The following is a 22,359-nucleotide window of genomic DNA, read 5'->3' on the forward strand; positions in this document are numbered from 1 at the left end:
AACTAAACCTCTTCCCCTGCGCGATGCGCAAACGTTTCTCCTAGACAGAACTCAGTCATGTTATGGCGGATCAGTGGCGTCTCCATCGCCCTTGTTGACAACGGACAAGCTAGCCATTAAACGTCTTGTGTGTAATATCAACACAAGTCCCCGGCAGATGGGGGATATTTGTGGCCCCACATTTGCTGGTGTTAGTCTAAGTTGAATCTAAGTCGATGTAACACGTGTTCTGATTGGATAGAAAGAAGGGAGATAATTCGTGTTGCGATCTTTTGCCGCTAGGGGATTTTACGAGAACCGGGAAATATGGCCGTATTAGAACAGAGGTTCGTAGGAAGATATGACAAGTAACCTCTGTGGGAAGAGAATGCATGCAGGGGAAGAAGTTCTAGTTTTCCCGAAGTATACGGAAATTATTTGCAAATGATCACGTTTGAAACGTCACTGATTGCACACTAAATCTGATGGCAACCAATCACGACTCCTGAACACTCGCACCATGAAAGAGCCGTATTAGAACAGAGGTTACGTAGGAAGATATGACAAGTAACCTCTGTGGGAAGAGAATGGAAAACAGCTTGTATTTCAGGAAACACATGTTAGGATATCGTTGATACTGTACATCACACACTTTACACAGATTTAGCACCAGTGTGAGCGCTTCTACCTTCTAATCACAACACAATCTTTTGCCAATTCCAGGATTTAATTCTCCAATGGCATTAAACCACACTCACTCTTTCTCTACTGAGACAAAAGTTCGTGTGTGCAGTGTGAAAACTGATACATTAATCTGTAGAGATTTGTGTTTATTTTACTGTTCTGTAAAAATTTTTACTGTGTGTGAGTGCAGTAGAAAAAACAAACCTTTGCTGTCTTGGTATGTAGAGAATGGTCCATAAGCCCTTACAGTTACACATAGGAAACTACTTGGGAACACTGTGTAAATGTATTGAGAAAGTAAAGATAATATCAATGTACCTTGAATACTATATGTAGTTCCTGCAAGACCACAGTTGTATATTTATCAGCTCCAGATGCCGAGTCTATTCGATGGTTTTGTTACATCGCTGACATTATTTATGTCCATCTTGGAGTCATGTAACGGGTTCTGTCCGTGCCGTTCTTTCAATATACTATTTATATGTTCAGTATATCAACTGTATAATGTCTGTTAACTTGCTGTTATTGACAAGAATGATTTTTCAGTCGTTTCAATAAATTATGAATAACAGTGTGCAGTTCGATCTTTTTTTCCTCCGATTCTGAATATACAATACTAGTCAGTGCAACTATCTTAAAATGAGGTCATGTGCTCAGATGCTCTAATTTCACTTAATGCGTGTACTAGTACCCCAATAACTGCTTATGTGAATAAATGTATTAGTGGTACATTTGAATACTGAGGTATTTTTTCTAATGACTATCGCACAACTTATTGACATTAAATCATGGAATAGAAAAGAAGCGAAAGGTTTAATGCTCTCAAAAGGTGTTAATGCATTTATCATTAAGCTTGGTATATGATGGAACTCTGTAAAAATGGCTTTTATCAAGATTTGTCAAAGGTCAAGGTCAGAATTCAGGCTTGAATTAAACATGATCATATTAACAATTTATGAGCCTGAAACTATAAATTTCATATTTTCTACCATGTTAAATGTCAACTATTTATGTCAAGTTCAAGGTTACTTTTGAGGTCAGGGTCGTCTGAAGTAGTTCCATTAGGTATTCTCTTCAATATGGATTTTTGACATCAGAACACATCCTACAACTGACTTGTTCCACATGGACCCTTGAAACAGTGATGCCTAAGCCATTCTGTTGCCGCCAGCGTCTTTGAGGTCATGAGAATAGGTGATGACATATTCAATTATTTGTGAGGCTACCTTGACAAGGGGCGGTGGGGTAGCCAAGTGGTTAAGGCATTCGCTCATCACGCCGAGGACCCAGGTTCGAATCCCCACATGGGCACAATGTGTGAAGCCCATTTCTGGTGTTCCCCGCTGTGATGTTGCTGGAATATTGCTAAAAGCAGCGTAAAACTAAACTCACTCACTGACTACCTTGACAAACCTGTTGCTGTTTCAAGTAACTGAACATCAATCAGTTTTAAACTTTGGAGGATTGTAGTTTCCAGTGAATGGTACTGAAAATAGTGTCCGTGGTACATGTGTTACAAATTGTATGGATCCAGTTACCGGTACCCCAGATTTCCTGTGGTGATTCCATTTACAGCCCATTGTGGTCATAAGAGCTGACTCACAGTTCAGGTGGTCCGGCTTGATCGTGTCGGTGCAACCCAACGGCTTCTGTTGTTGCTCATAATATCAGTCACTGGATTGTCTGGTCCAGACTTGAATGTTTACACACTCACATGGTATAGCAGGAATTAGGAGATAAACATCATGTGTTGACCAAATTCCGGGTGTTATTGAGTATTTGAAGTACAGGAATTCATTTGGAACCGATGGCATCAGCCGGAGGTTCCAAATGAAATATTCCTGTGCCTCAAATACTCAATAACACCCGGAAATTGGCCAACACATGATGTTTATCAACATTGTAAACACAAAAGTAAACAAATAGGTCCACACACGTTTTTGTGTCTGCACTCATTGACATCGAGTACGGGTACAGCAGTGAAATGTCATCAGCCGGCCGTTTCGGCTGTCTCCTATGGTAGCATCTGGAACTGCTCATTTGTGACGTCATTCGGACTTTACGTTACAATATGATTTGAACGACGTCATCTCAGCTAACGACGTAACAATACAATGGTGTGAGCGATGTTTGCATGTATTAATATGCAGCGAATTTCCGGGAATCGAATACCATTTGATCATGTTTATCAACCAATCAGATTAAAGAACACAGTGACTTTTGGTTTACAATATTTCTTAGAGCAGTGCAATATTAAACAACAAAGGAACAGCCCAGTTTCTGCTACAACTGTGCTGTCTGAGGGACACAGGACATCTTGATGGTTGGAGGCAATGACTTCAACAGTTTTAATATAAAGACATTCAAAGCTTTCTATTTATAAACAGATTACTTCATTCTTTACAGTCCCAAACCAATTTAGACACAACTGTCTTATCAGATGTCTGACACCGTGATATATTTTCAAGTTAACTTGATTCATCTGTAAATCCCAGAAGATAACTCTGTCAGTGATTCCACCATCTTTACAGGATCATCTGGCTATCACTTGTTACTTGTCCGTCTTGGGTGAATGATTTTATTTTTACGCTGTTTATAGCAAAATTCCAGCAATATCATGGCAGGGGACACCATGTGGGGAATTGAACCTTTGGTCTTCAGCCTGATGAACGACCGCTTTAACCACAAAGCTACCCCACTGGCCCAAGTCTGTCTGGTTTATTCTCAGTTATGGAATATCTTTGACTAAAGACATAAAACCAACAAACATAAAAATAACTTCTTGAAACTATCAAAGTGAACAAACACAACCCAAATTATGCTCCCCCATCTCCATTTTCTTCATGACATTTCGGCCAAAGTTGACCAAATCAAGAATAAGCTTTTGTATCTTTCAGATGACGGAAGCTCACTCATGTTTGTTCAACCAAAGTCAGAAGGGTCAAATTTCATGGGAAGGGACCCCTCACTGTCTTTTACATCATGGGATATTCAGGAACTGCCCCAAGAGTTCCAAGTGAGCATGTCTGGCTTCTATGACAACAGCAGGCAATCATCCTCGTCCTGGCGACCTGGCACCGTCAAGTGTCTGGACTGTGAGAAGATGTTTACAACGCGGAGAGCCATGATGGTGCACAAGATGGCCGTCCACAACAAGGAATCCTATGTCTGTGTCTGCGGCCGACAATACAAGTATAAACCCAATTTGTCAAAGCATAGGCGCTCATGCTCTATGGTGAAGAAGGTGTAGGACTGACAGAAGCTTTGAGGAAAGAGACTTGTTTGTTCAGGTGAATATGTTCATATGATCCAGTGGGCAGTTCATGATGATCAGAGTGATTCAAATGCACATGAGATGCAGCTTGTGTTCGTCTAAATTAAGTACATTGTTATTTTCAATGGATATTCCAACAGATCAGGAGGTAGCCTAGTGGTTAGAGCGACCCCACGTCACACTAAAGGCCCGGGTTCAATTCCCCACATGTGTACAATGTGTGAAGCCCATTTCTGGTGTCCCCCGCCATGATATTGCTGGAATATTGCTAAAAGCAGGATAAAACTTAACTCACTCACTCACTTCTGACCCTGACAGCTCACTCACTCACTCCAATTGATCAATCAGGATGTTTAATGATTTTTAAAAAGTTGGTATTTGTGGGTTGATCAGGACAGCTTAGTGGTTACTGATTCACTTGCCACACCAAGGTCCCAAGTTCCAAATCATACGTGAAGCCCATTACTGCTTGTGTCCCTTGCCATGGAAAGTTACTGAAAGCTTCGGAAGCCATACTTCATGACTAGATTGAATATATTCTATTTAACTATAATTCACAGATCTAAAGTAGTCGGAAATAGAAAAAAACTGTTTTTTCACATTTATATCTACAGTTTAGGTAGTTAATATGTGAAAGTGTGAAATATCTGTTAAACTAAGTTCGGCCTAACTACAGTCTCAGTGGAAGGGAGATAGGAAATGTTAAAGAAGGATTTTACTGAGGCGATATTAGTGCAGAAATGAGCAATGCGGGGTTTTTCGAAGTCCGAAGCGACTTATTTTGAGCAGACCATGGCTTTATACAAATTAGTGTGTGATGATATTGTATAACAAATGACACTTTTTGATTGTCCATTTTGAAATTAGACTTAGCTTCATTATGAACGATAGCAGATGTAAAAAATAGCAACTTTAATACTGAAACTATTAAGGATGTAGCTGCCATGGATTCGCACTATCACTATAAAAAGAAACAGTAAGGCGGGGTCGTCTCAAAAGCAACACCAAGACGGGTGTTGCTGACGGTAGTTGGGGTCGGGCTTGGGGATAGAGATATTAGCTAAGATAAGATAATCAATAGATACATATTCAATACACATGAGAAAGCATAAAATATATTTGATATGACCCCTTGTGTCTGTGGGCAGCAAGTGCATTCCATGCCAAGTGAGTCGACGTCATACCTGGCTGAGCGACCCAATTACCATCTATAGTCTGATCTATTGTTTTCAGCAGCTATTCGTATTTTTTCTAAGTTTTGCCCGATTTTACGAGTAAACATGCTTTTCTGGATATCGTATTACGCATCCCACTGAACGCCCAGTTAGGCCGATATGGGTTATTTCAACATATGCTATTTGCAATCGTGTTAAATTTTCGGGATACAGAGTAACAGCCCAAAAAAAGTTTTTTTCTATTTCCGACAGTACTTTAGTAGAGGTATATTGGATTATTATGATAATGGTGTCCTTGCTGCACAAAGTGAGTGAGTGAGTTTAGTTTTACGCCACACTCAGCAATATTCCAGCTATATGGCGGCGGTCTGTAAATAATCAAGTCTGGACCAGACGATCATGAGCATCGATCTGCGCAATTGGGATACAATGACATGTGCCAACCAAGTCAGTGAGCCAGTTGCCTCTTATGACAAGCGTGGGTTACTGAAGATCAATTCTAACCTGGATCTTCACAGATTTGCTGCACAACCTGCACAACACAGTATACTATGTTTATTATCAACACACTTATAACAAACTGACAGATGTTACTGAATTTACAAGTGGCCACATGCTGCATGTTATAATTGCGTATATTGAACATCGGTTTTAACAAACAGTCGGTGGTCCCTTTGAGTTCTGTATGTTTTTGGTGCGGTGTGGTAGCCTAGTGGTTAAAGCGTTCCCTCGCCACACCGAAGACCCGGGTTCAGTTCCCCACATGGGCATGATGTGTGAAGCCCATTTCTGGTGTCCCCCGCCGTGATATTGCTGGAATATTGCTAAAAGCGGCGTTAAACCATACTCACTCATTCACTATTTTTTTCTTCAAATATCACATGCATAATTTGTAGTCTTAAAATATAAAACATTTAATTGTTCACTGATTTCTGCTGCGTAAGCATTCTCTTCTCCCTCTCAAAGACATACTTATTCCTCTTTGTGGTTGGCACCAAACTGCCAGGATTGTGATCCCAGTGTTACTTTGTTCAACCTACAGAATCCCAGAACTTGGACAGATTTGATGCCAAACCTTGGTGGTGTTCATCTTCTTAGCGATATATTCCTGTGTTTCATGACAAAGCCATCTTTGGTCTTTATGGTAGGTGAACATCTTGTTGGGGAACAGTTTCAATGGATAGAAGTTTAAGGACTGGTTTAACCGTGAGTTGGTATCTGGCCAAATCCAAGTGCCCAGCTGTCTCAAACTGTGAACAAAAACACAATTGTGAAAATATTTAATATATATTAGTTGTTGAATATAGTAGGTTTAAGCTAAATCCAGCTTGTGATAGGGCTGGGATGATACAGTATGTCACGATACGATACATATCACGATATTTTACCTGTGATACGATACATATCACGATACATACACCTTGAAAGAATGACACAGTATTAAGATTTAGAGTGATTTATTTCAAGGTATTTGTGTATAACAATAACACTATTGTAATAAACAAACAAGTAACTCTATCATACTAGCGTAATTTTCTCTATATATGTACTCTATCATGTTTAAGATAATACTATTTTGAAAAAACGTGTAACGTTGTGTACCGATACACCAGTAGACGATACGATAGCTGTATCAAACTTAAATGTATCGTGATACATCGGTGCATCGGTGAATCGTCCCAGCCCTAGCTTGTGATGCAAGAAAGCATTAACCTCTATGTCCAAGCATATGAATCTTTATCTTAATTCAGTTTTAGTTTCAGATCATGTGTGGGTTTGTGTATCCCTTCGGCACTGTCAGCCTTGGTGTTGGTAGTTTGTTAACAATGGCGACATATATATGATGATGTGTCAAGCAAGTCAAGTATGTCAAGTTATGGCGACAGTCTTTAAATCATTGAGTCTGGACCAGACAATCTAGTGATCAACAGCATGAGCATCGATCTACGCAATAGGGAGACTAGTTCTGATGTCCCTGCTGTGATACTGCTGGAATATTGCTAAAAGTTGCATAAATCCACATCCACTCACTCACACAGTACAAGGTTTATATGGTTTAACCAATGGTTTACGTTCCTGTTGCCACCATTAGGTCCTAACAGCACAGCACAGCACACATATAGCATGCAGCTTTACACCATGCATGTATTAATCCTTTCATTCATGTTATTGACCTTGACCTTGACCTTCACATGTATGAAGGATTGACTGAAACTATGAACTTTTTGTAATTGCAGGTGTGAGAAGTTCAATGGGTTTCAGTCAATCTGGATCTGAGGAGCAAAGACATTTCCTTCCCCCAGGCTCGGAAGAATCTCTAGCCTCGCTGCCGATTGTCTTCCCAAACCAGACCCCCTTCATGGTAGAAAAGCGCCGTTCTAGTCAGAGCTATGCTACTGTCTCGTTGGAGAAGGCGTCCTGTCCAATATGCCACAAAATATTCTCCAGTGCCTATGCAATGAAGTGTCATATTCGCACAATACATGAGAATATCACTTATAACTGTGAATGTGGGAAGTCGTACAAGTCACGTGGCGGCATGTGGCTGCACCGAAAGATCTGTCCTGTGTACAAGACGTATCACGATAGTTAACTAAAGCTTGATGAACTAAACTTTAGTGGGTGTTATTCTGGTGATGATGTCTGTGGTTAGTGGGTCCTAGGCCAGTTGGCTTATGGTGCTGGGACATCATGCTCGTCATGCTCGTCATGCTCGTCATGCTTGTGTTCATTCCCGCAGTAGTCGTGGAGCGGGACAATGATTGGTGATAGTTACACGTTCTTAAAGGTATTCAGTGTTTTTGCTCAACATTTTGAAGACCCAGAACTCTGTGGTTTAAATGCCAGAGGGAGAGTTTTCAGGAATTGTTTGAACTCAATGACCCCTGGCTGCTCAGGTGATATATTGTTCAGTCTTGCCATGAAGACCCAGAACTCTGTGGTTTATCAGAGGAAGTTTTCAGGAATTGATGGAATAATGACCCCCTCAGATGGCCTCCATCGTATCACCTTCATTAAACCAGTGGAAGACCTTCATTAAATCAGTGGAGTCTTTGAGCTCTGTGAGGTTTGTTTCCAGGATCTCTGTGTCATGAGTTTGAATCCAAGATTGACAGCTTTTATGTTTTGTGTGATCAATACCAAAAACACGTCCATGCATAAAACTACCTGTACATCTTTGTGCTTTCTGCTCACACTAGGGGCGGTAGGGTAGCCTAGTGGTTAAAGTGTTCGCTTTTTACGCCGAAGATTCAGGTTCGATTCTCCACATGGGTACAATGCATGAAGCCCATTTCTGGTGTCCCCTGTCATGATATTGCTGGAATATTGCTAAAACCAGCGTAAAACTCACTCACTCCACTCGCACTAAGCTGAAGTGTGGATCAAGGAACCAGGGTACCAATTGCACCCAAGAATGGTCAGAAGAATGATCTGTCTCATGTGAGAAACTGTGAGATAACTGGTATCAAACATACATGTGAAACTGAATTCCAGGACAGTGATTGGCTACTCCATAGTGGTGACCTGAGGTCCGATTATGACATACTACTTTCCTGATTGCAATTCATTGATAACATACTTATGCTTTGTTTAAATTCACTGTAAGTGTTTGGGAGACTTCACTCAAGTGGATCTCGTTCAGTTAGTGTTTATGGAATTTAAAACATTCGTCAAAACACAGTTACTTCGCAGAGTAAAATTTCCATAAACACTGACTGCACAAGAATTGCCTGCGAGTGAATGAGACAGGCTCCTAGATTAGGTGTTACAGATCAGTCAGTCTAGGACATCGCTGATAGTTAGACGTTTGAAATTTTGAGAAAAGTCATTCATTAGATATTCAGAGTATAGTTTGGATAATCAGGTTTAGATAATGAAGAAAGTTAGATAATTCAGGGTTAGATGAGTTTAGAATTAGTCAGGTTTTGAACATTGAAAGAGTTAGACTTTAAATATTTGGGGTAGTAAAATTAGTGAAATTATTAGATATTCATAAAACGAATGTTTGCCTATTTAGTTATTTCTTCACCATATTCCCACATAATTGTTATCATGTTTAGTTCTTCAGTTTACCATTAGAGGATAAGTGTTATCATGTTTAGTTGATTAATTAGTAAAGTTATGCTTCGACAAAACTATAGTAGTAAGGCTATAGAGGTTTTCATTAGATATTCTTTGGTCTCGTTTAGTTTACATCATCATCATTATCATCATCATCATCATCATCATCATCATCATCATCATCATCATCGCCTTCATAATCCACAGATTAAACTGAAACGTATTTTGTGGAAGGTCACACTTGATATTGGCAGTAAAAAGTCAGCCACATGTCACAAATGACCATAGTGTTACGTATCAATGCACCACTGTAATCGTGAAATACAAATATTAGGGCTGTTACGATTGATTCACTTGCAATTTGTTATTCGCAAATCCTAGAATAAAATATTCATGACTTTTTTCTAAAAGACTGTTCATCTCTTATTTATCAATATTTTAATGGAATATATCTTAGCCAAACATAATAGTCAACACTCATATAATTGATTTGTAAGTAATATTGTCACTGCATGGTTAGTGCCTGATAAGGCCACATAAACAAATATTCTTCTTTCTCATCACTTTTAAAAAAAAAATAAGGGGTGGGCGGGCAGATTTTATTTTTACATTTTCATTTATTTTATGTCCAAAACCCCTTGATTTCTGTGGAAATTTACACTTTTCTCCAATAAAAAAATCAAAACTTAGAAGTGTAAAAAAATTCATGCACATTTTGAGAGTCAAAGTTGCATTTTCATTAGTGTAAGAAATCGAAAAAGCTTAGGGTCAGGTCGAATATTTTGGTCGAGCGGTAATGAAAAGAACATTTCTATATATGGCTTAAAATTAACACTGTCAACATGATTGAAAAATGTCAAATAATTCATTTTGTTGTTGTCTCACTGAATGTAATTACTAATACATTAACTGCTGTCTTGTTAGTGTATTCGTTCCAAAATATCTACATTCATTACCCTCGTAGGTACTACATTCACCATGTGGTTTTGTTGCATTGCTAATGAACATGCAGTGATTCAATGCTAAAACAGTGGGATTTTAGACTGAGTAAGAAATAGACATTATTAACCTTGTGTGTTTCCGTATCATCAATATCATATATTAGGAATACAAAATGTATTATGTGAGCCTTTAATTATGTGAGACTACATTGTTGTCTGTTAAATCCCATTCATAATGCAACACAATTTTTCAAAATATTACTTTCTTGCTTTTACTTGTTAGATACGTTCAGAAACAGCTCTAAGAGTGAATGAGTGAGTGAGTATGGTTTTACTCCGCTTTTAGCAATATTCCAGCAATATCACTGCGGGGGACACCAGAAATGGGCTTCACACATTGTGCCCATGTGGGGAATAGAACTCAAGTCTTCAGTATGACGAGCCAACATTTTAACCACTAGGCTACCCTACTGCTACTGATGAATGGTACATGACAGACACTTGTATAGTAATCTCTGTGTAGAGATACTGATACAACATGTATCATCGCCAGCTAGTTGCCATGGTTACAACATTCACAGTGTGTTTAGTGCAGAGTATTCATGACTTTTCCATGTTCAGCACTATACTAATGTATTCTTGAACAACCTAGGGATGGTGCAGTAGCCAAGAAGTAAAAGTGTCCACTCGTCACTGAACACATGGGTTCAATTCCCGACAAGGGTAACTCCTTTGAGTGGTATTTTTAGAAGTTTGAGAGCCAGATAAGGCCAGACCAATTTTATTTCTTGTTTTACGGATTTTTGTCCTCAGAAAACCTAAAGGCAGGAGGGGAAAAAATTAAAAATAAAAATCACTAATATTCCTTTTAAATACTAAAAGTGTTTTATTTTTGGCAATTTATGAAGTGTATATGGGGCAAAAAAACAATCAAAATAGGTTTTTTTTGGTAAGTTTACATTTTTGGCCAATAAAAACATGAGGATTTTATTTTTTGAGCGGGGGAAATTAATTTATATTTTCTTTCTTGTTCTTGAAAAAATACGACTAGCGGATCCGTAAAACAAGAAATAAAATTGGTCTGGCCTAAATACATATACAAAGTTTATGCGACATTTTGATGCAGATTCTTGTATCATTGTCAAGCAGGTATGAATGAGGTAGAAAACAGAGTTATATAAATACAGTATATAATTAAAAAAAACAACAAGAAGATAACTGAGAAAAAAACAGTGATGTGATGACAAGGGATTACATCTAGAATGTTGTTTTTGTTAATTAGAATTGATCTTCAGCAATCCATGCTTGTCATACGAGACAACTAGACTGGTCAGGCTCGCTGTCTTGGTTGGCTGACATGTCATCATACCCTTGTTGCGTAGTTCAATGTTCATGCTGTTGATCACTGGATTGTCTGGTCCAGACTGATTATATACAGACCATCACCATATAGCTGGAATATTGCTGAGTTAAACGACAAACACATGAGTTGTATAAGTATTAAAACAGTGAGGAGGGTGTTTGTTTGTGACATTCAGTACACGTTTCTCCTGGAATGACACAGATGTGCTAGGAAGGTGTTCTATGTTGGACTCGTGTAAATATGTACATATTCTGACTAATTGTATCTGTCATAATACAACAGTTACATTACTGTATTGTTTTTGAGTGTAAAATGTTCAATTTTTGTAATAAAAGTGCATATTGAGATACAGTGTGGAAGCTGATGTGTATCTGAACCTGGTATGGATTTCCAGGAGCTCAGTTTTTCAGCCAGAACAGCTGATAAATCATCTGTATCCTCTTGATCAACATCTGTGATCAGCCTCTGGTCAGTGTATGTGATCAACATCTGTGATCAGCCTCTGGTCAGTGTATGTGATCAACATCTGTGATCAGCCTCTGGTCAGTGTATGTGATCAACATCTGTGATCAGCCTCTGGTCAGTGTATGTGATCAACATCTGTGATCAGCCTCTGGTCAGTGTATGTGATCAACATCTGTGATCAGCCTCTGGTCAGTGTATGTGATCAACATCTGTGATCAGCTTCTGGTCAGTGTATGTGATCAACATCTGTGATCAGCCTCTGGTCAGTGTATGTGATCAACATCTGTGATCAGCCTCTGTGATCAGTGTATGTGATCAGCCTCTGGTCAGTGTATGTGATCACCATCTGTGATCAGCCTCTGGTCAGTGTATGTGATCAAGATCTGTGATCAGCCTCTGGTCAGTGTATGTGATCAACATCTGTGATCAGCCTCTGGTCAGTGTATGTGATCAACATCTGTGATCAGTGTAAGTGGCTGTGGCACATGCCATCGACCATCATTCAGACTTTAAAAACTACATCTTGACAGAAACCTGTGAAGGTCCGGGTTAGAATGAACCTTCAGCAACCCATGCTTGTCGTAATGGCGACTAATGGGATCGGGTGGTCAGGCTCGCTGACTTGGTTGACACATGTCATTGGTTCCCAATTGTGCAGATCGATGCTCATGCTGTTGATCACTGGATTGTCTGGTCCAGACTCGATTATTTACAGACTGCCGCCATATAGCTGTAATATTGCTGAGTGTGGCGTAAAACTAAACTCACTCACTCACATCTTGACAGAATTTTGGATGGTTTATGACGTAAAGGTCACACTCAGTATAAACCTTTCAAACACTGCTGAAAACAATTATGAGCCCCACGACTGACTGTACACAAGCTGATTTAAGTTACATTTTGAACAAACATGGCTGAGTAATAGCAGCCATATTGAAAATAGGATTTGATGGTTTTGAACAAATTGTAGTGTTTATCCTAGATGAGAACAAGTAAGCTGGTTTCATTGTTATTGGCCGAAGTGTTTTCAAGATGTATACAAAGGAAGGCTGTTCATGTTATGAGCATGTCAGTTCAAAGTAAAATGTAATAGACTCAAGAAAACTATGTTTAATGATTCTAACCCATTGTTTCCCTAGAGACAGTGTTGTGTGTGATGTGCATAAATATGGTTTTATTTCTGGATTTGAACTTCTTGGACAAGTCAGGGTAGCATCAGTGATTATATGATCCAGCTGTTTCGGAGGAAACAGTATTTACAATGGGGAACCAGGTCATGCAAAGGTTCACTTGACTTTCAGTGAAATAAATAGAGATTATTAACCTCGTGAGTTTCCGTATCATTAATATCATATATTAGGAATAAAAAATGTATTATGCGAGCCTTTGGCAAGCATAATACATATTTTTTATTCCTAATATATACTAGGCACATAAAGAAACTGTGCATACAAAAATTTAAAATCTAAATTTATCAAACCTGTGTAGACACATATGGATTTAAACTCAGAGATTAGTGACATGTATCCAACATGCATGCACGTGCCAAGTTCTGTGACGTCAGTGTGTTCGTCCTTGAGATGTGCAATACGTTGTTGCACGTGCATTCCGGGAAAGATAAACAGAGCAAATGAATGCCACACAATACTGTCACTTTGGAAAGCTCAACCCCTGCCCTTGCGATCATTCAAAAAATTAAACGGCTATTGAAACGCATAGCATGCCAAGGCTCACGTCTGCACAACGTCATGAGGCCATTGGGATGGTCCGTGGGGGAATGTCTCAACGACAAGTGGCTGCACATTTCCACTGCCACCAGAACACCATTTCTGCACTGGTGAGACGCTACCAGAACACAAAAGACGTCATCGATCGGCCACGTTCTGGATGGCCACATGTAACAACGCCAAGACAGGACATATGGATAAGGGTGACCCATCTTCGCCACAGGTTTCAGACTGCAGTGATGACTGCCCGAACCATCCCAGGACTTCGCCGTATCCACCCCAACACAGTTCGACAACGTTTACGTCAGACCACGACGTCCCGCCATAGGGCCTACCCTGACACAACGTCATCGACAAGCTCGCCGAATGTGGTGCCGAAATCATGTCCACAGACACTTGTTTTGGTGGAGAAATGTTGTTTTTACAGATGAGTCCAGGTTTAACACTTCCCATAATGATGGACGTCAACGTGCCTATAGACGCGTGGGAGAACGTTATGCACAGGCCTGTGTCTTGGAGAGGAATCGCTTTGGTGGTGGTGGTGGTTCCGTGATGATTTGGGGTGGAATAGCAGCATGCCAAAGAACTCCTTTGGTGATTGTTCAGGGCAACTTAACTGGTGTGGGCTACAGGGATCAGATTCTTCGACCTGTGGCAATTCCTTTTCTGCAACGTCATGGCCCTGGGTTAACATTCCAACAGGACAACGCCCGCCCTCATACGGCACGGGTTGCAATGGATTTCTTGCAACACCACAATGTTGATTTACTGCCTTGGCCTGCAAATTCACCGGATCTCTCCCCGATAGAGCATGTTCGGGACGAGATGGATCGACGTCTATGCCGTCTTCCTCATCTGCCATATAACGTCCTTGACCTTGCAACAGAACTTGAGAGAATCTGGCGTGACATCCAACAAGCCTTCTTTGCATGTTTGATAGGCTCTATGCATCGTTGATGCACTGCTGTTCTCAATGCCGATGGTGGACATACCCGTTATTGAGCTTGTGACATGGTCGTTTGACCCCTGTCCCGCTTGTGGACTCGTGACATCATTGTGATTGACTTTTCAATTGAAATACTCCCGACTTGGTATGGTCTCATGATCCCTCCATTAAAGTTTATATGTACCTTTGACATTGTTATTGTACTTATCAACTGGGATAATATTTTGACAATGCACAGTTTTCTTTATGTGGCTAGTATAGATATTAATGATACGGAAACACACAAGGTTAATAATCTCTTAATCATATAATGTCATTCTTAAAATTACTCTAAAAGTAGAAGCAAATCCTACGTGAATTTATATGAAGAGAATCGAACATTCACGTAAGAATACTTAGCGGTACACCAAGGTGAAGGTCGTTCATGACAGCGGCGTATGGTTGTGACTAGTCGCTAATACAGTGCAAACATAACTCATGCTTAAAATAAGATCTTTCTGTCTTAAAATGAACAACAAAATCGGGCAGGGTTTTCCTGGCAGTGTTTCTAATTTCATTGCGGATAATTTAATCACCTCATCAATATCAGTTTCAGATTCATCGTCTGTATTGTGATCGATAGATCAAAATCCTTGGTTGGTACCTTTCTTAGATGATTGCCTTTCTGTGGTGCCTCATAGTCCGTACCTTCAATTTGAACGAAGTACTCAGTTTCATGTTTTCCAAAGTCAATTACTGCAGTAACGACTCCAGAACCTCTGTCATCAATTCTTACAGAATCACCAATTTTGAGAATGGGGTCAGCCATGTTTGTTTACAAACAATGTAAACTCGCGATGACGTCATCAATGAAATGTTAAACGTTTTAGGATTCGCATGGCGTGTATGGAGTTTTGTGAAAGTAGTTCATGGATTGACGTAATTTGCATAGTTATCAGATTTGGATACCAAGTTTATCAGATTGCTTTATTGCACCGATAACACCCTCCATTAGATGATAAATAAGTTTATCTATCATAGATGGAAATAGTAAGCAGTGTGTAACTTTGACATCAAGTATATATTGGTTGCTGGGTTGTATTGGAAGTCTGGGGTGATCTGCAGCTGCTTCCTGCTGCTTGGAATATCGGGAACTTCTACACAGTAGTTGTAATTCAAAATCAACAACTGGATATTCTGGTCCAATGACACTTGGATAATCTTGGGGGCGGTGGGGTAGCCCAGTGGTGGAAGCGTTCGCTTGGCACATCGAAGACCTACGTTCAAATCCCGACATGGGTACATTGTGTGAAGCCCATTCCTGGTGTGCCCCCGCCTTGATATTGCTGAAATATTGCTGAAAGCGGCGTGAAACCCAACTCATTCACTCACTCACTGGATTATCTTTTTTGTTCATTGGAGTACTGCAGCGTCCGACTGTAAATAGTTCCTTTTTTATGCAAATGAGGGTGCTACCTGTAGTGTGAACACCTGGTGTCATCAATAGTTTTCCGTGATCCTGTTTTCAGAGCTGTTTTGCCTATATACTATAGTATATTTAGTCATGGCTGGGTGTCTTTTTTTGCAGACTTTTATAGAATATTTAATAAGAAACAATATTTCACATTTTTTCTTCACAGAACATATCTTTATGTTTTACACAATGTTATTATCGATTACATTCATCTATGTGGTGGCACGTGGCCCTGTGCATAGAGCTCAGGTCACAAATCAGGTGAAGTTAAGCAACGTTGGGTGCGGAGAGTACTTGTATGGGTGACCGTGTTTGGCAGTTTGACTCCTGAGAGTTTCTAGGACTTGAGTCCTGCCCCACAACGAAGCACATGTGATACACATTGTCTCACCTTAGGCAAGTGTGTTTGTTCAAGATTGCCTCTGTTCACCCCGCAAAAAATGGGTAACCCAGTGGGATAAAGTCATGGATCAATGCACATGATAAATGGATTATTATTATTATTATCCCCTGCCACGCCTTTAGCGCGAAGCAGGGGATATAGTATTAGGCTCCGTCCGTCCGTCTGTACATACGTACGTACTTATGAATTGGAATATCTTAAGAACCGTTGACTGGATTCTTTTCATATTTGGTACCTAGGTTCATCACAATAAAAGAAAGGTCCCTGTCAGGTATGGTGACCTTGACCTTCATTTCAAGGTCACAAGGGGACTTTAACGTTTTACCCTTGTCAGCGGGATATCTCAAGAACCATTCTCTGGATGTTCTCCTTATTCAGCACCAAGCTTTATCTAGGGAAGGCACAGGGCCCAGTCAATTTTGGTGACCTTCACATAATTCTCAAGGTCACAGCAGCACTTTGAAGATTTCAGCATGATAAACTGCATGTTAAGATTGTCAGCGAGATATCTCAAGAACAGTTCACTGGATTTTCTTCATAGACTTTCAAGACTTCCCTTGAATGTTTTTCAATAAGCAATTTCTTTATTACTATTTTTGCATATTTCATACACTAAGACATTCATGTCAAGATCAAGGTGAGTCTTGAAAATATTTGTGTGTTTGAACAACTACAGAGCAAGATATCAAGAGAGGTTGACTGGTCATGTTTTTGTTGACATTTAACTTCATCTTAAATTACGACCTTCACTTTCATTACTTTTTAAGTTTGATTTGATAATTTGCAACGGGAGATTATGTCACCTTAGTGACAATGCTTGTTATATTGGTATCAATGCAGTTTGGAAAATATTTAACTATACTTTTCTGCTTTTTTAATTTAATATGACTGCTTCACAGAACATTTCCTTATTTTTGTCCTCAGTGTTATTGTCAATCATATTTATCTATAGTGGTATCAATGCAGGTTGAAGAACATTTAACGTTAATTTTCTATTTTTGTTTCAGCAATGTTCGTGTGCCAGGAATGTGGCAAGTATTACGACAAGCGACACTCGTATAAGATGCACATCAAACGGTACCACACAAACCCTGCCCTCTTTTGCACTATCTGCAGTAAGAGGTTTTTCTCCCGCCACGACCTCCAGCGTCACATCGTCACCCACTCTGGCGTCCGCCCCTTCACCTGCGACATCTGCGGATCCAAGATGTACACCCTCACTACGCTTAAAAGTCACGTGAAACACAAACACGGCCAGCCCTTCCTGTACTTCTGTAAACACTGCGGCAAGGGCTACAACCACAGCAATGCTTGGGTCGCACATGAAATGAGTCACCAATACCAGGCCGTGGGTTCAACGGATCAGAACATTTAGGTCACAGTTCAGGAAATGTTCTTCATGTTGTACTCTTCCAGAAGAAATGAAAAGTAATCCTGGTTTCCAAAATTAAATGATAATCTGGTGGTTAATGTATTCACTCGTCACACGGAACGACCCTGGTTCGATTCCCCACATGGGTACAATGTGTAAAGCCCATTTCTGGTGTCCCTGCCATGACATTTCTGGAATATTGCTGAAAGCTGCATAAAAGCCAACTCACTCACTCATTACCTGTTGTACTTTCAAAGAAAAGTAAAAAGTTGCACCGGGTTCTACATGAAATAAAGCAGTGTTAGTTCGTTGTTTAACACTGCACTCAGCAATATTCCAGCTATATGTGGTGGGCTGTCAATAATCAATTCTGGACCAGACAATCCAGTGATCAACATCATGAGCATCTATCTATGCAACTGGGATACGACGAAATGAAGCAGTGGGATAATCACGTGGTATGAGTTGGCTCATCATGTGGAAGGCCAGTTGAGATTCCCATCATTGGTACAATATGTAAACTAGGTGAAATCCATTCTTAGTGTCAAGAGCAGTGATATGTCGGGAATATGATTAAAAAAGCAGTTTAAATATCTACCCATTATTATCTTGCAGTGACTGAATACACTTCTTGAGCTACTGTTGTTTTTATAGTCATATATTTTCATGATTTCTCAAAAAATGTCGATGTTTTAATGAATGATAATGATAATGTCTTCAATACAGTAACAATGTTTTCATCAATAGTAATATTTTAATTAATACAGTAATAATGTTTTCATCGATAGTAATAGTTTCATCAATACAGTAATAATGTTTTCATCGATACAGTAATATTTTCATTAATACAGTAATAATGTTTTCATCGATAGTAATAGTTTCATCAATACAGTAATAATGTTTTCATCGATACAGTAATATTTTCATTAATACAGTAATAATGTTTTCGTCGATAGTAATATTTTCATGAATACAGTAATAATGTTTTCATTGATACAGTAATGTTTTCACTGATACAGTAATAATGTTTTCATCGATAGTAATATTTTCATTAATACAGTGTTTTCATCGATACAGTAATGTTTTCATTGATACAGTAATAATGTTTTCATCGATAGTAATATTTTCATTAATACAGTAATAATGTTTTCATCCATACAGTAATGTTTTCATTGATACAGTAATGTTTTCATAACTATAGTTATAATCTTTGCTTGAATACAGTATTACCAGACCAATGTGTTTCATATTAAATACAAAATCTGATTATTTTCAAGTTGTTCTTTTGCTGTGAGATGAACGTCCATTTACAATGGAATGCAGTGAGCACCATTTCTGTTCTGCGTTTTGTATGACGTGGGGGCTGAACAACCTACCTCGCACCCTCTGGGCACACAGTCCATCCACTAGACTACAGTTCTAATAGTGAAAGGAAGTGTCTGTTCAATATTTCAAGGTCTTATGAGCACATGGCAATAGAAGGTTATGGAGGCTGCAATTCTGTTTTCTCCAAAACATGAACTTATAACAAATTAGGAATGGTAAGCGGAAAAAAATAACTAAAGCAGAACAAAATAAACTATCCATGAAAACAACATACATCTAGTACCGGTAGATCTGATGACATGCAGAGGGCGCTAGGATACCAGGATTCGATTGTCCAAACGGTGGCCATGAATGAGTGTTGTTTTAGGCAACAGTCAAACCAGTCTCCAACAGTATGACATACTTGACAGGATAACCATGCACTCCACAATCAAGGTCACCCACTGCGACCACCCCCTGTAAACAGCTGCAAACCTGCTGAGTGAGTGAGTTTAGTTTTACGTAACACTCCGCAATATTCCAGCTATATGGCGGCGGTCTGTAAATAATCGAGTCAGGACCAGACAATCCAGTGATCAACAGCATGAGCATCGATCTACGCAAGTGGGATACAATGGCATATGTCAACCAAGTCAGCATGCCTGACCACCCGATCCCGTCAGTCGCCTCTTATGACAAGCATGGGTTGCTGAAGATCAGGTCTCAACCGGATCTTCACGGGATGCGGGGCTGCTGATGCAGCGTTACACAACCATCATTCCCTCACTCATACTTCATTTTCGTCAACAAACCCACAAAGCTCCGAAACAATTCTGAAGCCCAACATGGATTAATGAAAAGAAAAATCAGTACCAACTTCAATAAACATTTATTACAGTCATCTCATCATACAGTTACATAAAACAGGACATACATTCTGAAAATAATAAAATTAAGCTTTTAATGTAACTAAACATTGAAACTGAAACAAAAATATTTTGCTCCAAGCATCAACTATGTTCAGTAACACAGTTCAACACATCAGCAGGTCTGCAGAAGGAATTATCAACCTTTTTGTGATACTTTTAATTCTAGATGATCAATTCCATCTGTCTCATTGAAAGAAAGATGATTTTCATCCTATTAAGCCAAGTGGACTTTTATTTAGTTACATTATTTACATATTTTATAATGCTGTATGTCGGAAGGTTTTGGCTTTAAGTCATTTCGGCCACATATCATAATGGCATTACTGATAGACTGACTTAAAGATATAGACGACTCCCAGGTGAAGCTGCATAGAGGACAGTAAACAGGCATCCTTATTCTAGTTCTGTGTGAACAGAGAAATTATGAATAGAGGAATTATATTATAATTATACATGAATTATGCCTTATTTCTGGGGAAAATTACATCTTGACAAGAACGATCATTATGAGAGTTAAACATTATGACAAATATCTGAGTAAATCAACAGATTGTACTTTTCCCACAGATTCACATAGGCTCTGTTAACATGTTACATAAAATCTGATTTATATCATTTTGAACAGGACTAACATCATCGCATCTTTCTGGTCTTGATAGAGGACAGACATGGGTGTCATCGCAGCATATTCGCTGCCACAGTTTGTCAGGGTTCGTACAGACTGTCAGTCATCACATAACAGGGCTATTTTAGCTATTTAGGCGGTCTACTCCCATTTGTGAGAACTCCCAGTTGTGAGACAGTGGAGTAGGTAATTAGCAAAGAAAACACACCTTACTCCCCTATCTGATAGAATGGATTAACCCCAGCTAATTATGGATTCGCTATTTAACTGAATCTTGCGGAGGTAACTTAATGAAATTCTAAAAGATAAAGTAATTAACCTACTCAGATAAATGGCTTTAAAAAATAAACACTTTGTGTAGGTAACTTCGTGATCATTTGAAAGAGAAATTAATTTATGTACTCAGACTTACGTGTTTGAAAAATCTAGCAATAACTGTTGTAACTATAATTAATCCAAATGTATTTATTAACCTTTGACTGCTCTTTCCGATCACCATTACGACAGGCCTTCAACAAGTAGAATATATCACCAATTCACGATAATCTTTTTTCAGTATTTCAGTATCTATTGAAAACAATAAATGCTCTTCAACGAACAATGTCTTCTGTGTTAATTAACTCATTAATGAACTTTGCCTCCCGCAGGTACTCTTCAGCAACAGGGCTGTTCCCACTTTCATCGTAGGGATGGGGAAGCACCACCTGTGTGCACTGAACCATTAATTAATGTGTCTCACAACTGGGAGTTCTCACAAATGGGAGGACACCATTTAGGCCTAATCAGCAGTTTTGAAGGAACTATAGAAACACACTTAACCCATTAGTAGTTGAATACACATGTGGTTGTTCAAATGTTGGACCAACCATCAGAGGGAAATAACTCTCAGCTACATCGCTGGACTGGGAAATTGTTCTTCGTGATGGAGATTAATTAACATCCACTGTCACTGCAAGGCGTTTTTTTAATTTTTTTATTTATACAGAACCGTAACCTAAATTCGTGGATAACCTTGATTCGTGGATCGCGGAAATTATCATGCTAGCTCGTAAATCAAGTATCGACTGACGTCACGAAGCAGTACTTTTGATGTACATACAATGCCACGCCTCACTGACAAAAAAAGTTCCGAATTTACGCAAGTACACTAAATATAATTGTCCAGCATTGAGATAAAGAGCCCCAGATCACTAATACCACCATTACCAAATTTTATTTTTACAAAATGTCAAGTAAAAAAAGATACCCCTAGCTCCAACCTTCTAACTTCTCGTTGTCTGCTTTCCTTGGTGTCAATACTTACTGCAGTGGGATGTCGTACATTGTGGTATAAACTAACCGACTACGTAATCCACGAAACAAGGTGACGTCACATTTTGTGGGCACACAAATGGGTGATGATTGCACATGGCTTCCGTAAACAAACGTTTCATTCACGAGTGGAATACTAGGCATTTTCAATTTTCTGAATCAATGAATAAAATATTCAGTGCGTATACAAAATGAAATCATGCATTAAAAATATGAATTTCGCCACACTTCCCTTATATCCACGAATCAAGGTTGCGCGTGTATATATTCCTGTAAAATCATAACTGGACATGTTTTTTAGGTCAAATCACTGACAATTAGGATTAAAATGGGCCTGTTAGGGTA

General features: G+C 39.2%; 1 protein-coding gene across 3 annotated transcripts in view; it reads left to right on the forward strand.

Annotated features, from left to right (window-relative positions):
* The window catches only part of LOC124275005 (zinc finger and BTB domain-containing protein 49-like), an 86,463-nt gene extending 68,584 nt beyond the window's left edge, over positions 1-17,879 (forward strand). Inside the window, exons 2-3 of one of the 3 annotated variants that reach the window (XM_046710423.1) lie at positions 3,561-3,953; positions 7,350-8,028. In XM_046710423.1, coding sequence (XP_046566379.1) covers positions 3,561-3,913 — 353 coding nt within the window. In that variant the 3' untranslated portion in view covers positions 3,914-3,953; positions 7,350-8,028. Of the gene's footprint in view, positions 1-3,560; positions 3,954-7,349; positions 8,029-17,479 lie in introns of those variants that run through there. The other 2 variants (XM_046710419.1, XM_046710421.1) reach the window with 2 other exon arrangements.
* The last annotated feature ends 4,480 nt before the right edge of the window (positions 17,880-22,359 follow it).

The sequence above is a fragment of the Haliotis rubra genome, unplaced genomic scaffold (genome assembly GCF_003918875.1).
Source record: "Haliotis rubra isolate DU_JTF1 unplaced genomic scaffold, ASM391887v1 Scf197, whole genome shotgun sequence".
NCBI lineage: Eukaryota > Metazoa > Mollusca > Gastropoda > Lepetellida > Haliotidae > Haliotis > Haliotis rubra.